We start from the raw sequence: 16,892 nt of genomic DNA, 5'->3' as shown, positions 1-16,892 counted from the left end.
ACACAATTTTGCAAGATATTAGGGGGAAACTGGGTAAAGAATACACGGAATCTGTCTTATTTCTTACAACAGTATCTGCATCTACATGTTATCTAAAAATAAAAAAGGTATAATGTTAAAAAGTCAATCAGGCTATAAATGTGGAAGCGGGGGCCAACAGATCTTGTTAAATGTTAAACAAGACATCACATAAGCCAGTCAGCACATGCACATGTGAGATTAAGTGGCTTTCAGTGTTTGATGCTTTACCACCAACTGCAGAGACTAGTGGATGGAGGGTTTTCAAACTGTTTCTCGATTCCACCCCTCCTCCTAAATTGACTAAAACAAAACAAATCCTCCTGGATGTTGGTAAGCTTAAGGAAGAGTGGAACGGAGCCTAGACACGGGAGCAGGGAAGACGGGGAGCAGGGAGACTGAGGTTTGGGTGATTGGGAAAGCAGGCCAGTTTGGATGGGCGCCTGCTAGCAGTGACAGCCAGAAAAGAGGTCTGGTTCAGGAATGAGAGTGAATTGCATGGCGGCTGCCCGGAAAGAACTGCATTTGTGGCAAGCATCAGCTTTTTACCTTTCACAGAGCCCCCTTTTTTTGTTGTTTTAATGCTCCATTAAAACATAGAAAAGTGCACAGACCTCAGTGTATGGCTCAGTGAATTTACACAAACCGCACACACCTTGTATGCAACACCCAGATCAAGAGTTACCCGCAGCCCAGCAGCCGCCTCCATGCCCCCTTTCAGTTACTCCTTCCCTGTTTATACAAATGGAATCATACATTATGTACTCTGGCGATTTTGATCAACACTAAGTTTGTGATGGCCTTCCGTAATGTGGCATATACTTGTAGATCTTCACTCTTATTGCTATACAGTGTCCCATTTGTGGATACACTACAATGTATCCATTCTAATGGTGGAGGGCATTTGGATAGCTTCCAGATTGGGGCTATATGCTGCTGTGATCCTTCTTGTAGTATCTTTTGGGAACATGCTACGCATCTGTTGGGCTTCTGCCTGTGAGTGGAAAGGCGGAATCGTAGGATATACACATTCAGCCCTTGTAAACAGTTTTCTAGTATGGTTGCACCACGTGACACCTCTATCAGCACTTATCTAGATTCTTCCTGATACTCAGTATTTCCCGCCTTCTAAATTTTAGTCCTTCTTATGGGTATGTATTGGAACTGCGTTTTTTTGTTTGTTTTTAATAATGAGTAATGAAATCGAGCAGAAGGACCCTTTTGAAAGGAGAGACCAGGCACGCAAGACAACTCCCCACCGTAGGGGCTAGAACTTGCCCGGGGAGTCTTTCTTCCATTTACAAAAAAAAGAGTCTCACTTGGCTCAGGCCTGCACTGAAGGTGACAAGTTGGAATGTTTCCCTTATACTTAACAGTTCAGCTCAAACCATCTTAACCAAAGATTTGACCAGTAACAGCAAAGAAGAAAACTCCATAACTTGGGCTGACCCTTACAGGGCCAGAATTAAATACTGAGGTGAATGTACATGGAGTTACAGACAAGTCCTTTAACTAAACACAAACAATGACCAAAGAATTTGTTCCCTCCATAATACTCCGTAACGGGACAGAATACAGATAACTTTCAGTTATCTGTTCCAGTGATAGAGTCATTCCAGCCATTTATCTGTGGGGACCCCTCGGACCTCCAAAGCTGATATTAAGATGATTTTAAACTGAAGACATTGGAAATTCAATAGATGCAAAAGAAGCTTTTTCAAAGCTTCCCTTATCTGACTAAAGGCAGAAGCTTCTGAGAGCGAGGCTGTAATCAATCAATGAACGCCCTCTCCTGGGGAGTTTCACTGGCCAAAAGAACGCAGAAAACGCTCACACCTGCATAAACAAACATTATCACAAACTTTCTTATCTCCCATTTGTTCCCCTAAAAACCCACCGTCTTTCCTAAATCTATAAAAATACTGAATCACTATGTTGCACACCTGAAATGAATAATGTAAATCAACTATACTTTAATTTTTTAAAATTTGCTAATTAAAAAAATTGCATTGGAAAATTGATCTAAAAAAAAAAAAGAAACCATTTGATCTTCCCATAGAAGCTCCTTTCTCCCCCCTTCCTTTCCCCTATTAAATTAGGTTATAGACACCTACCTCTAATTATGGAGGGGCCACTTCTTTTGCTGGATTCATGTGCATATGAATAAGCTCCTGTTAATCTGTCTTTTGCCAGTTAACTCACAGGCTTCTAAATCACTGAGCCTAAATTAGAGCAAAGTTTTTCTTCCCAACAGGCCTTTGAATAGCAATAGGACTCCTCAATTTTGGACTCCCCTCATCTCATTAGCAATCATTAACCTATCTAGTACAACCGTTCTAGTTAAAATACATGACTTTAAGTCTTCCAATTTAAGTGTCCAAGTGACCCATGTGCCATGGGTCTTGTGAAAAACCACCCAACTACAATTTTTAAGCTGTGTTCATCAGTGTTTGTGGGTAATGAGTTTTCTTTCTGTAAAGCGGGTACCTTAGACCTAACCCCAGCCTCCTCAGCCGTCAGGGTCTGTCCTGCACATCCCCTCAGAGCGAGGGCTTAGCGTCCAGCAAGGGGGCTGCTTCAGAACCGCCGCTTCCAACCTCACGCCCCAGGAACGCCAGGCCTCCCGGCTTTTACTCCCTAGAAATAACAAGCTGCTCGTCACCGCGGCACCACTCATTTACCTACTCCCCCTCCGAGTTAGGATCCCAGAACGCTTTTGCCAGGAGACAAACGTGGGGCCCAAGTCAGACCAGCATTCTGAAAACAGGGTTCCATTTGGTGCTTGGTGCTTGGTGCATGATGCAGTTTTAGAAAATCAAACGTAAAAGGGACCTGAAACATAGTATTCCTCTCCCCATTTTGCACGCGGCATAGACACAGAGCTCCAAATGGTCGATGCCGTCCGGTGACACGGCTGCGCTGAACCCCGGGCCTCCCGCGCGAGCTTCAGGCCTCCGGACCCTGATGGCATCTCGGGAGGCTGGTGCTGCAGCGGCCGCGCCCGAAGCCCGGGAGGCGGCGGGGTGGGCGCGCGCGCACCGGTCGCGGGATTGCTTACCTGTGGGCCGCGGCCACGCGCCGGGGCCACCTGGGGGAGGGCAGACTGGGGCCGGACTTGGGGACCAGCGGCGGGAAGGGGCGCCAGGCAGGAGAGGGGCCGCGAAAGCCCGGGAGGGAGCCCAGCCGCCCCGCGCAGCCCCGCCAGCTCCCCTGCAAAGCTGAGCGGCCGGAGGGCGGAGCCGGGACCCCGAGGGGCGGAGCGCTACTCGGCGCCGGCCCCGCCCCCTCGGGCGCCAGCGGACTCTCTGGCGGCGCTGGAGCCCCCGAGTGGAAAACACCTGCGCCAGACCCCGCTCCCCCACCACGGAATTACGGCTCGGGGTTGGGACGCTGACACCTGCATGTTATGAAAGCTGCCAGGGGATTCTTGGGTGCGGCCGCTTGTGGTCCGTTTTCTACAAGGATTGAAGTTAGTGCCTACAAGAGAGCTTCTAGCACGTCCAAAGTCGCTACGGGATTGTAAAAGGACCCATTTTCCGAGAGGATCCCAGAGAGCCTAGCGTAAAAAATAAAACGAAAGGGGGCGTACTTAACGTTTTCGTTGACTTTCTCGGTTTTAATTTTGAAAATTGGTTTCATGTGGCAAGTGCTGGCATGCCCACGTGCACCTTAAAATCTTGCAGACACACATTGTGTCAACAAACACCTTCCTGTTTTAAATACACTCGTGTTCTTTTTTTAAACGTGTCATTCGTGTCAGAAAAAAGGTGAATGTTGCTGTATTTAACCTGCTTAAAGGAGTTTGTCCCCCCTCCCCCCAAAAGCTCATCAAGCAAGTTGGAGTGTACAAATATTCCCAGACGCAATCCATGTACTCCAAGATACTCCTTGGCAAGTGCAAAGGATGACAAGTGTCAGTACTTCATACAACTAGATTTAATAAGTTGTTATTACAGAAAAAAAAAAAGAAGTCCAAACTACAAAGTTTAAGCAGTTGTAAGCAATATAGCTGCATTGAGCTCCATGGTTAGTCACAGTACTGCAGTTCCACACAAGCAATATCAGTCCAAGCCCCAAAGGCGGAAGCTGAGTAAGGGTTACTAGCAAAAACAATCTAAGAGAACAGGTAATAAAAGATACAATACATTTAAAATTAGTTGTTAGTTGAAAAACAAATACAGAGATCTTAGCTGTGAACACTCTAAAAGTTATGTCCATTATTTTGACAGCAAAAATACAAATACCTAATACTTTATACCCCAACGGAACTATATCCAGAAAAGAAAAAGAGCAGAAGTTGTCCGGTATTAGCACCCAGGTTTTCTACTTGTTGTGATTAACTTCATTGTCATACAAATTTAAACATGCCCAAATCACATATCCATTTCTTGACCCATTTTGGGGTATAAAGTCAACAGCATTAATTATAAAATACTCTGGTAAAATGGAACACTATTGCAGCTGAGATAGAGAAGTTTGGTTATTATAAAAAAAACCAACAGAAAATGTTAGCTGACATACCACACAAACTGGTGAAAAAGCAACAATCCATACAAATAAGCCAGTTTTAACAAAAAGATAACTTTTTTTTTCACTAATCTGTGACTAATCTTTCACTCAAACCTTGCAAGTAGAGATGTCACAATACTCAAATATTTAGGTAGGAGCTTTACCCAGTTAAATGCCATTTTGTTGCTAATATAATAGATAAAATGAAAACTAGCAGTTATTTGCTAATTGCATAAATGCAGTACATTCTGCATTAGCCCATGCCTCACTAACAAGCTATAAAACACAAGATATAGGCAGAAATCTAAGCATAATCTTTATACCACTAAGCAAAAATTTTCCAATTTCTTTTCTTCTGTTCCTAATCACTTATTTGTAGTTAATGTAAAATTCCAACCAGTAATATCCAATTTGAGTTAAAATTTTACATCACAACTTGATCTAATCTATATATTATTTACAAAACTGAATACATAGAGCATACCCAAGAGCCAACTCTGGACACATGTTTCTCTGAGTCATTGATAACCTTGCCTCCGTGGCAGGAGGCCTGGAAGAGGCCATCAAGGACTGGGAGAAACACACCATCTGTCTAGAGCGAGTCATTGGATGTTCTGTTTACGCAACACCAGTTTTGCAGTTGTATGATTTTTGTTTAATTTTAGGTGCCATGACAATGACACGCTGCCTTAACAGCACAGCTTCAAGGTGAGTTTGGGTGTTGGAAAAGAAGCAGGAGGGCAGACAGATCATGCTCGGAGTGGCCAGATGTGTTGCCACAATAAGGGACAAACAAGGGGCACCATACCAGGGAGCAGGCTGGGGGTGGAGTAAGACGAAGTCTGAGACTGTCCATTTACAGTGGTGACCTCGGAGTGTGCCGCCTTGCCAGGCCACCCGTGTGCTTGGGGAGGTCACTCGGGCGAGACACTGCGGTCCAAGTCTAACCTCCCAGAGGGCTGGTCCTCTCAGAGACCTCCTTTCACTCTCAGACGTCACCACTGTAAATGCAGGGCAAAGATTCGGCCTGGCGAAAGGTACCCACTCACATGTGGACAGCAGTCGGTGGCAGATTCACACACACACACACACACACACACACACACACACACACACACACACACACACACGACAGAATGAAGAGTTAGAGGGGAAAAGCAATAAAACACTCTGTCAACCCGGCCAGGTTCTCAACTTGGTGGTATCTCAGTAGGGGGTGACTTCATCATCAGGGCCACAGAGTTGGCTGCACCTGGTGTTGTATAAATCCACTGTGACATCCCTAGAGAACTGTACTGTGACATCCCTAGTCTTACACTAAACCACTGTAATAAAGGAAAAGGCTTGTCAAAATCTCACATGTTCTGCTCATTCTGTCATTTTATTACCCAATTATCCATTACATTTTCCAATCACTTTACATAACCAACCATTTTCATCGTTGTCACACTATTGTAAACCACATCAGCAAGTTAATACATAAAGCTTTGCATTTCAAAAAACTAGACACTTTAGTAACAATATTACAAAGGTTTTAGCTTCAAAAATAACTGAAAATGAAAAAAATAAACTTTTAAAGAATTAGCATCATAAAATTAATTTATTCCAAGTAAAAATACAAAATAATATTATGACATTGACCAGATATGAAAGTCCCTCCCAGAAACAACTCTATTAATGATTGAGAAAGCACTCCTTAAAGAAAATACGAAATAAAATGAAAAATATGTAAATATGTTTAATTTTTTTCTTAGCAAAAAATCTTTCTAAAAATAACAATGAAAATTTGTCTCAGTACAAAGGCTACATTACTATTGAAAAAATACCAGCATGAAGAAAAGGTACATATTTGACAGTAGAAAAATGATTTCAGTGAATCACAATGTCTAAAGTTTGCAATGAAAATAAATCTGCAATAAAGATTTATGCCTTTTTTCTTTTCTTTTTTTTTCTATTTTTTATACAAACAGTACAAACAGTATTGCACATAACAACAAATAGTCGAGGTTAGGTTATAGCCTTCAAAAAATCGACTAGTTCAAGTGTCACATCAAGGAAAGGCCACAACAGGACCTGTGATACCCGGGGGCTTCCCATCAAGTTGCAGGTCAGAACACCTCTGTGTTTTAAAAAATAATTTTTTTTGAAGGACCCTCTCTTTTAATATAACATTAACAACTTGGGGGCACATTTATTTACAAAACAAAAGGGAACATGTTATAATTTAATAAACTAAAAAAGTTCTCTTTAAAAAAATACAAACAGAAGAACTCTTTCACAATCCTGGTCAGTCGTGCACAATCAACGCTTGATTATAAATATACAAATTAAGGGAAAGTAGTTTCCACCACCTATTCACAACTTTCAGCACCAAATGGAGTTTATTTTTTGAAACCTATTCTTTATGACAATGCTTTTTCACCTTCACTTCAGCTTTATGCTGTACAATATTCCAGCTTTTTTTTTTAAATCTCAGTATTATTTTAGTACATGAAAGAGGGGTGCTTCTTCAAAAAGTTTTGCTTCTTTCACATAATTAGGTAGATTTCTGTAGGTTAGATATGATCTTTAATATTATAGTTATAAAGCTCTAACTTCTTCATTTTCAAAAAACACAAATAAGCATGAAAAAAATAAAGTTACCCATCTGTTAAATCATTTTTCTTGCAGAATTAAATTAATATATATTTTTCTGAATAAACTTACTTAGAAAATATCATTTTCTTTCCTATATTTCAAAATTGAGGTATTGCAAAAGATCATGTCAGTCAGAAAGCATGCCTTTTTCCTTAAAAACAAACAAACAAAAAAATCTTCAGCCAACTTTTGAAAACTGTCTAGAATACAAAAAGTAGTAGTGCATAACAAAATTTCTTGTACAGATGAAAAAAACCACAAACATAGAAAAAAACAAACAGAAAACCACAGCTGGGCTGGAAAAAAGCAGTTATTACCAAAAAGCCCAGAGGTAACCTCAAGGGGGGAGAATTCTAATAAGCATTTTTAACCCAGTAAAAAACTATTTTGTTTTTTCCTTTTTGAAAACAAACTATAGTTTGAGAGCTGTTAATTGCAACTAAACACTGGAGAAACAAAACAAAACAAAACCAAGCGATATTAACCTAAGACAGTACAAGGACATCACAGCACATAAAACACAGTGACTTAAATCTATTCTGCAGTGTCATATCCAGTCAGATTGTCCCCATAATTCCAAAACATAGGAAGAAGATTTAAAAAAAGATTTACATAGTCTCATAATCATTGTGTGTGTTTATATATTACTATCTGCAGCCCAAGAGTGAATGCTAAAAAAATGTCCATGGTAGTACTAGCAGGTCTGAATTCTATTCAAGCTTTACAGGATAAATCCAGGGAATTAAGTAGATAATTTCTCACCCAGACAACCAACCCTGCCCAGGCCATCTTATTTTGTACAGACATTTCTTTAGCATCACGATCACGCAACTTTCTTAAAATGTGCCTAGTTTGTCAATTGACAACTTATCTCTATATACTGTATATATTCCTAGTGTTTGTAAGCTAAGATGAGCTCTTTGGTTTTCTGGACAAGGTCTGAAGCTATGTAAAATGGTGCAAGCACTAGGAGATTGTAACTAAGAGCTCATGTGTTAGTTAATAATATACCAGTTATGAACTGTCAAGTTCGTTAATGTCTGACACAGAGGCTTTAAACAGTTAAGTTTGATCACAGTTAGACATAATCACTTTACTATATAAAATAAATTGCACAATATATAACAGAGCACCGCAAAGTACTTCATCTACCATCCACAAATTTGCTTTAAGAATATCCTACACCTAGGTTTTATATTGGTTGTAATATAGGTCATTCTGTTATGGGCTGTTCCTAATTTCAGAAGCATTCCATTTATTGAGGCATGCCTTCCTCCAGTCAATTACCATTTCTTTGAATGAAAAAAATCTTTTTTTAAAAAAGTCAGTATTTTATAGCTTATATAGATTCTTAATTTGTGCATTGTGGGAAGGTTTTATACTAGACATCAGATATAAAATTTATTGCATGCAGCAACCTGATTAAGTAAACATGCAGTCAGAAATAGTGACCTTCCGTTGAAGCTTTCTCAAGTCTATTCTGATCTCCTTTCGGCAGCTGATTCTATCCCTAAATCACAAAAGTGTGTTGTTGGGTTTTTTGTAATTGATACCTTAGCCTGAATAGAGTATTATGGTATTAATAATACCACTTTAATAGCAGCAAAAGCTATTGCAGCATAAATTTACATAACACTAAAAGATCTAACCAAAATCCTCAGCAAAACAAAAATTAAACATGAAGGAAAAATAAAGATTCAGCTTATGAGGTATCCTTACATGTCAAAATAGAGAGCAACTAAAGGCTTATTTTCATTAAGGGTTTTCCTTACTCTAAATGACCCCAGCTAATGACTGCTGAATTGTTGTGAAGTTTTTGCTACATCTGCCACCTACTCACGAGTATTACCTTTGGTAAGTCTTCTCCTAGGGGCGATTCTCTAAGTTTCTGAAAATAAGTGCATGCTCCAGTTCAAAAACGATCAAAACAATAACAATACAACAACAACAAACAAAAAAATCACAGACATCAACCTGATGGCCGCTGATGAGAATGGCAGTCTACGAGTGACAAATCAGGTGTAAGAAATTAAGGTACCAAGCAGACAAAGGTGTGAATCAAAGTGCAAATCAGTACCGTTATACACTCTGCAATTCTGCATTATACTGGACACTGAGTTCAGTAATATGACTGTAAATAATAATAATAATAATAAAAAGACCCATTTCTTCTTTAAAAATCGAGAACAAATGCACAGATTTCCAGAACACTGTAAGCCCTGAGGCAGTGCCCTCTCTTTTCCCTCCTTGTTATCTACTCCAGTACTTGTGGCTGGGTATACCCTGGGCTCAGCTCCAGCGGAACGGGACATGGCGAGGGCGGTCACCTCCCTCCTTCACCAGCGGTTTGTGGAACTCCCGCCCGGCGCGGGAATGTATGCTCGCCCAGCAGTATTCGCAGTAATACTGCAGACAGGTGACGTTGGCACAGAAGAATGGGGCAAACTTCCCACCACAGCGTGTGCCCTGGCACTCATCACACATCTGATCATCCAGCACATATGGCTTCACTTCCACCTGGACCCAAAGAGGAAAGACAGGAAAAAAGACTTTAGCAAAGCTTCCTCACATTTCTTCCTCTTAAGAGTTTATAATGGAGCTTAATATGTCCCAGTCAGACTCGGTGTTGAACTCAGCTGGTATCAGACAGTGGCTGAGAGTATGGGATCTGCTCCTTGACTTACTACTTACTAGTTGTGTGACGGCAGTAACCTCTCTCTGTGCTTCTGTTTGCTCTATATGTGGATCTGTAAAGTGGGTGTAACGGTGATACATGGACACACACACATATCTGGATATCTATATGATGGGCATAGCAGGGTCTACCTCAAAGGGTGCTGGTGAGGATTAAGAGAGGCAGCACAGGTTAAATGCACATGAGCTGAATTCTGAAGGCTGGAAGCACCCGGCTATGCACAAACAGCATTTCAGGGAGAGGAACCAGCGAGGACAAAGCCCAAAAGTAGGCAAAGGCAGAGCACGTACTTGGGGAAGTTTGGCAGGAGCTGGGACAAAGGGCAAGTCCCACTGAGGCTGGCAAGCCTAGCTGAAGGGTGACCGTGAGGCTCTGGGCTTCAATGTTTTAAGCACAAGGCTTTCAAAAGACTAACCTCCCAGTACTGTTCACAATGGATGGCAGGGAAAGGGGGACTAGGGGGATGTTAAGAAGCTACTCTAACAATTGAGGCTTTTTTATTTTTTAGATTTTATTGCCTTAATCTCCCTCCAAGACTGGAAGCTTCAATAGAGAACTTTTCATCACAGCCCTGCAGGCTATGTTAGAGGAAAACCAGAAGCAAGGAAGAACAAAAGTTACCACAGTTTTCCCCCATGTCCGCTTCCAAGAACCTCAGAAACGGACTATCATTAATGTTTTCATCCCAAATGTTAGAAATTAGCAGGAAGGTGGCAAGTCTCTGTGATCAGGCTCCTTCCCACGCTGACCTCTAGAGCTGTTCTGGGGAAGAGTAAGCACTGTGGCCGCTGGGGCTATGGAGATGGGGACCCACATTTTTTTTGACATGAGCCAACAGCCTGACCAGTTTGGGCTGCCTCTGGACACAGCCCGGAGGTTCCAGCAGGGCACGGGGCAGGGTACCGAGGGGCTGATGGGGGACAGCGTGGGGTGAGCAGGGACACAGGGAATGCCTGGGATTGGGCTCTGGCATTCCTGGACCTTCCCTTCTGAAGGCCCCTTCGCCGGCCTCCTCTGGAGTTCTGTCTCTGCTTGGAAGACCCACTGGAGATGACCTGTCCCAGCCCTTGGTTACCCAAGGGGGAAAATGTCTTTGCTCTGTGGCTCTAGTTCCCTTCCTCCTATTTTTCCCTCCTCGATCTAACAGGTTAGAGAGTGGGCTTCAAAAAAAAAAAAAAATCTCACATTCATCTCTGCATCATAATTAAAACTGTAGTGGCTCTCGGGTCATCTGCCTAGGTTCAAATCCCAGCCACATTACTAGCTGTACAACCTTAGGCAAATTTCTCAGGTACTCTGAGCCTCTGTTTCCTCATCTGTACACTGGGGGAAAAGAACAGTTCGTACTTTATAGGGTTCCTATGAGGAGCAAATGAGTTAAATCACATAAAGCACACAGAACAGTGCCTGGCACATCAGATGCCCTCATTAAGTGTAGTTATCACTCCCCCTGCTTCCTCTCTAGTCCAGGCCACCACAACGCGCATCCACACCTGGCCAATACTGATGGCCTCTGCACTGGCCACCAAGCTCCAGGCCTTCCCTGGGTCAATTCTCCTATGTCCAGGTAGATGTTTCAATCATCTGCCTTCTCAATGTTTCTTGCCTGGTCAAAAGCCCTTCAGGCTCTCCCCTACCTTCAGGAGTAAGCCCAGCTGCCTCAGTATAACGGGGTACTTACTCCCTGTCCCCTGCGACTCAAATGTAAGCCAGAGCCTTCAGGATTTGCCCCAATCTCCCTCCCATCTAGTCCCCAACTCAAACTCGACCTGGTCTCTAACTTACCCGCACTTTCTTCCCACCCTACATACTCAGCCCACCCAACAATTTCCTGTACCCGGTAAGGCCCCGTCTTTCTTTTCTCTTTCCTTCTTAGCATAAAATTAACAATCTTAAAGTGAACAATTCAGTGGCATTGAATATATTCACAATGTTGTACAACCACTACCTCTATTTAGTTCCAAAACATTTTCTTCACCCCAAAAGGAAACCCTGCAGCCACTAAGCAGTTTTCCCTACCTTCTCTCCCTCCCCAGCCCTGGCAACAACCTATCTGCTTTCTGTCTCTATGGATCTACCTATTCTGGATATTTTACATAAATGTAGTCACATAATTGTGACCTTTTGTGTCTGGCTTCTTTCACTTATCATAATGTTTTGGGGTTCATCCATGTCGCATATGGCAATATTTGATTCCTTTGTATGGCTGAATAGTATTCCATTGTTTGTGTATGTATATGCATGTATATATATGGTATTTTGTTTATGTATTCATTCATTAATGGACATTTGGGTTATTTCTACCTTTTGGCCATTGGGAATGGTGCAGCTATGAACATGTATGTACATATGTTTGTTTGAATATTTGTTTTCAATTCTTCTCACTACATACCTAGGAGTAGACTTGCTGGGATGACAATTCTATAATTAACTTTCTGAGGAACTGCCAAATTGTTTTCCACAGCGGCTGTACCATTTTGCATTCCCACCAGCAATGTAAAACAGTTTCAATTTTTCCATATACTCACCAACACTTGTTCTCCATTTCTGTGATTATAGTCATCCCAATAGGTATGAAGAGATGTCTCATTGTGGTTCTGATTTGCAATTCCCTACTGACAACATTGAGCATCTTTTCATATACTTGTTGGCATTTGTATACCTTCTTTGGAGAAATGTCTATTCAAGCCCTTTGCCCATTTTAAAAATTGGATTGTTTTCTGTTGTTGAGTTGTAAGACTTCTTTATGTATGCTAGATACTAGACTTTTATCAGATATATGATTTGCAAATATTTTCTCTTATTTTGTAGGTTGTGTTTCACTTTCTTGAAAATGTTCTTTGATGCACAAAAGTTTTTAATTTTGAGCAAGTCCAATTTATCTATGTTTTTCTTTTGCCATTCTTCCTTTTGATGTCATAGCTAAGAATCCACTGCCAAATTCAAGGTCAAGAAGATTCACTCCCTGGACTTCCCTGGTGGTGCAGTGGTTAAGAATCCGCCTGCTAATGCAGGGGACACGGGTTCAAGCCCTGGTCCGGGAAGATCCCACATGCCGCAGAACAACTAAGCCCGTGCGCCACAACTACTGAGCCTACGCGCCACAACTACTGAGCCCGCATGCCACAACTACTGAAGCCCACGTGCTCTAGGACTTATGCTCCACAACAAGAGAAGCCACCGCAATGAGAAGAACACACACCGCAACGAAGAGTAGCCCCCACTAGCCACAACTAGAGAAAGCCCACGTGCAGCAATGAAGACCCAACACAGCCAAAAATAAATAAATTTATTTTAAAAAAAAAGAAAAAGACTTGCCCCTATGTTTTCTTCTAAGAATTTTATGGTTTTAACTCCTATAGTTAGGTTAACTGATTTCAAGTTAATTTTGTATATAGTGTGAAACAGGGGTCCAACTTCATTCTTTAGCATGTGGATATCCAGTTGCCCCAGGACCATTTGTTGAAGAGACTATTCTTTACCCATTGAATGGTCTCACCAACCTTGTCGAAAATTAACTATAGGCCCAGCCTTTCAGTCCCACAGGGAACTATTCCTTTCTCCTTTGAACTTAATACTCCACTTTGCTCCTCTGGCATTTCCTATCTATAGTTCTGCCTTGGTCAGCATCTCTCCTTATCTTCAAGCAACTTGAGGACAGAATAGATCTGGGGAAGAATGTGATCTGCAGAGATTGTGGGCTCCTGGAGGGAGGGAGCTGTAGGCTCATGAAAGTGTATATAACCTGGCCTGAACTCCCTGTACTTGAAGGCCAAGAAGGAGCGAAGTGGTGGACTAAGTCCCCTCTGCCCTGAGGTGGGAGGACTACTGGTAGAGGCAGGGTTTGTGGGGAACTAGGAGCAGCCAGCTTTTCCACCTTTGGTCCATGAGCTGTGGACTGCTTTGCTTCTACCACCAGGTAGATGCCTATACTCAGGGTGCTCCAGCAACCAGATCTGAGTCCCAAAAAGCTCAGAAAAGGGGATCCAGCAGTGAGAGAGAGGATTGGTCTTTTACATACAGCAAAAGAAAGCTGCCAGAGGAGAAAGACAATAGCCCTTTGTAATATATACACATGTGAAAAGAGTACTTAAGGAGATTCAAGCCTAGCACAAAGGGCACTTTCCAGTTATATATATATATATATTTATATATATATATTTTTAATGTCACTTTTGTTTAGGTGTAAAAGTGGCATTGTGTTTATGTGGGGGATTTTGTCCCTCAGTTTTTTTTGAGAGCTTAAATTAATTTTTTAAATTGAGGTTAAAGTCATAAAGAATTAACCATTTTAAAGTGAACAGGGACTTCCCTGGTGGCGCAGTGGTTAAGAATCTGCCTGCCAACGCAGGGGACGTGGGTTCGATCCCTTGTCTGGGAACATCCCACATGCCGTGGAGCAACTAAGCCCACGAGCCACAACTACTGAGCCCACGTGCCACAACTACTGAAGCCCACATACCTAGAGCCGGTGCTCCGCAACAAGAGAAGCCACCACAATGAGAAGCCCGCGGCCAGCAACAAAGACCCAATGCAGACAAAAATAAATAAATTTATTAAAAATAAATAAATACATTTTTAAAAGGGGAGGGGATTGAAAAGGAGCAGGATGGTGTGGGGCCCTCCTGGATACAACCCCCACCTTGGGTCCCCCATTTCTTGTTTGTAGAAAAAGGCTTTAGTTTCCTGGGCTTTTCTTAAGTTCCAAAGAGCAGACTCAAGCAGTTACTAATTAGGGGAGTGAAGAAATACAGAAACAAAGGAAAAATAGTCAAGAAACAACAGTTCGGTGATAAAACACAGTCCTAGTTCCTCCTCAAGGGAAATACATAACAATCTGACACATATCTTTGAGTTGTTCTGCAGGAACTAAGACCCTCACCCAGGTGGAGGATGGTGACTACATGCTGACCATAAGCATACAGACCCCTGACTGGTTGGAATCAGAAGGTTGATGATTAAGACTCCTGAAACACCACCCTGGTACCTCACCACCAACCAAACGGAAGAAAGTCATGCCCCCTGCAACCCTCACCTCAAATGTTGCCTTTCAAAGCCCTTCTGTGAAGCTATCAGGGAGTTTGGGTCTTTTGAGCATTAGACTATGAAGGACACTGGTAGTCAGGTGGTCCTTATGCTAAAGAAGGTGATTATTTTGGCTCAGATGGATTCATTCATTTGATGGATATTTATGGAGTGCCTATTCCTTGTATGCCACTGTATTAAAAACTGAAATACAATGGAGAACAAGACATAGTTCTTCCCTAAAATAATTTATGGTCTATTTGAGAGTTTCTTAAAGGCATTCCCCACCATTTGTAGTTTTTGCCATATCCTAATGCCATCTGTACTATTACTTGATGTTTTACCTAACTATCCAGATTAATTCTATTTTTCCCAATACACATATACGTAATTATTAAAATAAAAACAGAAAAAGAATAGATATATGTGTATGTATAACTGAATCACTTTGCTGTACACCTGAAACTAACACTGTAAATCAACTATACCCCCAAATAAAATAAAAATAAAATTTAAAATAAAATAACATAAAATAAAAAGAGGCTTCTCTGTTAACCACCTAAAACACCTGGAGTATCATTAAGCTACAGCACTTTGGAGACACCAACCTATTGGGATCACATTAGTGATCTACATGACCATTAAAGTTCAAATGCTAGAGCCCTTCACAGAGCCAATCAAATCACCAAGCTGACCTTCTGGTTCAAAGAGATTTACAGGACCAGGAGATGAGAACTTCCTACAGAGAGAAACGCTTGAATTCATACTACACACCTAATGGTGACCATAGGTGAATGTATGGAGGTGATCATACCCAAGGATGCTGAGAACATGTGTAACTTATTGATGAGGGATAACTATTAAAGATAAGGAAGACTGATGGGGAATGCTGGATAAGTGGCTATAAAAAGAGGGAAAAGGGAATAATATAGGTAGAATGATATAGGCGAAGAAAAAGCAATACTTTAATAAACTAATCTCAATGTTGACATTGTTGTGTTTCTAACAAGCTAGGGAAAATATTTTGCTTGGCAGTCATTTTGATATTGGTCAACATGATGACCTCCTAAAGTAAATAAAGCAATGACTAACAGCTCTTGGTGGCACAGAGGTGATACCTAGGGAGACCATAAACTATTCACAGGTCCAGAGTTCTCTCTCCTTGGACCCGAAAGGTTGTAGAAATGAGAAAGGAGGCATTAGCCAAGGTCAGGCTCAGCTTGAATTATGTGCTAAAGGTCATTATTAAGAACAGCTGGCCCCTGCTGCAGTCTGCCCTTTGGTGACAGGAAAAAAAACAAATTAAGTCTGTCAGATACCCAGCCGTCCCAAGGCATGTTTACAGGTGGCTGGAAGATGAGTAGCAGCAATGATTTCAGATAATGGAGCCAGAGTGGACAAACTGGAGAAAGAGGCCAAGTGAAGAGGTATAATTTAACAGGGATAACTGTCTGGAAAGGCCTGCCCAGAAGTCAGGTAGGCCATTTCTTATCATCTGGAGCAACATGCTTCCTGGAAAGACCAATCTGTTTGGTGTACTCAAAGCTTTAAACATAACGTATTCCTAATCTTCTTGGCATGTGTCACAGAGTACATCTATCCAGGCCTAAAATCCACAGTAACCTCATTACCGTTCCCACTAAACACGGTGTCTTTACAGTTGCTAAAGCAAGTCCTCCACCGGCAGGCAATACTAAGAATGTTTAAACATAAATTTTTAGTTTTTCAACTATGAGCTGGAATCCTGCTGTTTAGAAAGCAGATGACAGATGCCTAGGAAATTAAAGCAGCAACGTGAAAATAGCTTTTCCTTAGCAACAAAGTTATCCACAACCTTCCAGTTATAGCAAATTCGCAGTTATTAATTTTAGAAGAAATCTGGGGTAGATTAAAATAAACACAGCGAAAATGGTTGAATTTTATTTTCTTTTTACCTTTCAAAGGATGGGATTGACCATTTTTCATATTTTCAAGTGCTAGGGGAAGAAAGGTTTTAAAATCACCCTTA

General features: G+C 41.6%; 1 protein-coding gene across 3 annotated transcripts in view; it reads right to left on the bottom strand.

Moving 5' to 3' along the window:
- Positions 1 to 5,894: 5,894 nt before the first annotated feature.
- CPEB3 (cytoplasmic polyadenylation element binding protein 3) overlaps positions 5,895 to 16,892 on the bottom strand; it is a 176,693-nt gene continuing 165,695 nt past the window's right edge. For all 3 annotated transcript variants that reach the window (XM_082855036.1, XM_082855037.1, XM_082855038.1), the window contains one exon: positions 5,895 to 9,681. In XM_082855036.1, coding sequence (XP_082711162.1) covers positions 9,454 to 9,681 — 228 coding nt within the window. In that variant the 3' untranslated portion in view covers positions 5,895 to 9,453. The remainder of the gene's footprint in view (positions 9,682 to 16,892) is intronic.

This window comes from Leucopleurus acutus (genome assembly GCF_964270905.1).
Source record: "Leucopleurus acutus genome assembly, chromosome: 14".
Classification (NCBI taxonomy): Eukaryota; Metazoa; Chordata; class Mammalia; order Artiodactyla; family Delphinidae; genus Leucopleurus; species Leucopleurus acutus.
This window is presented reverse-complemented; position numbering and strand designations above follow the sequence as displayed.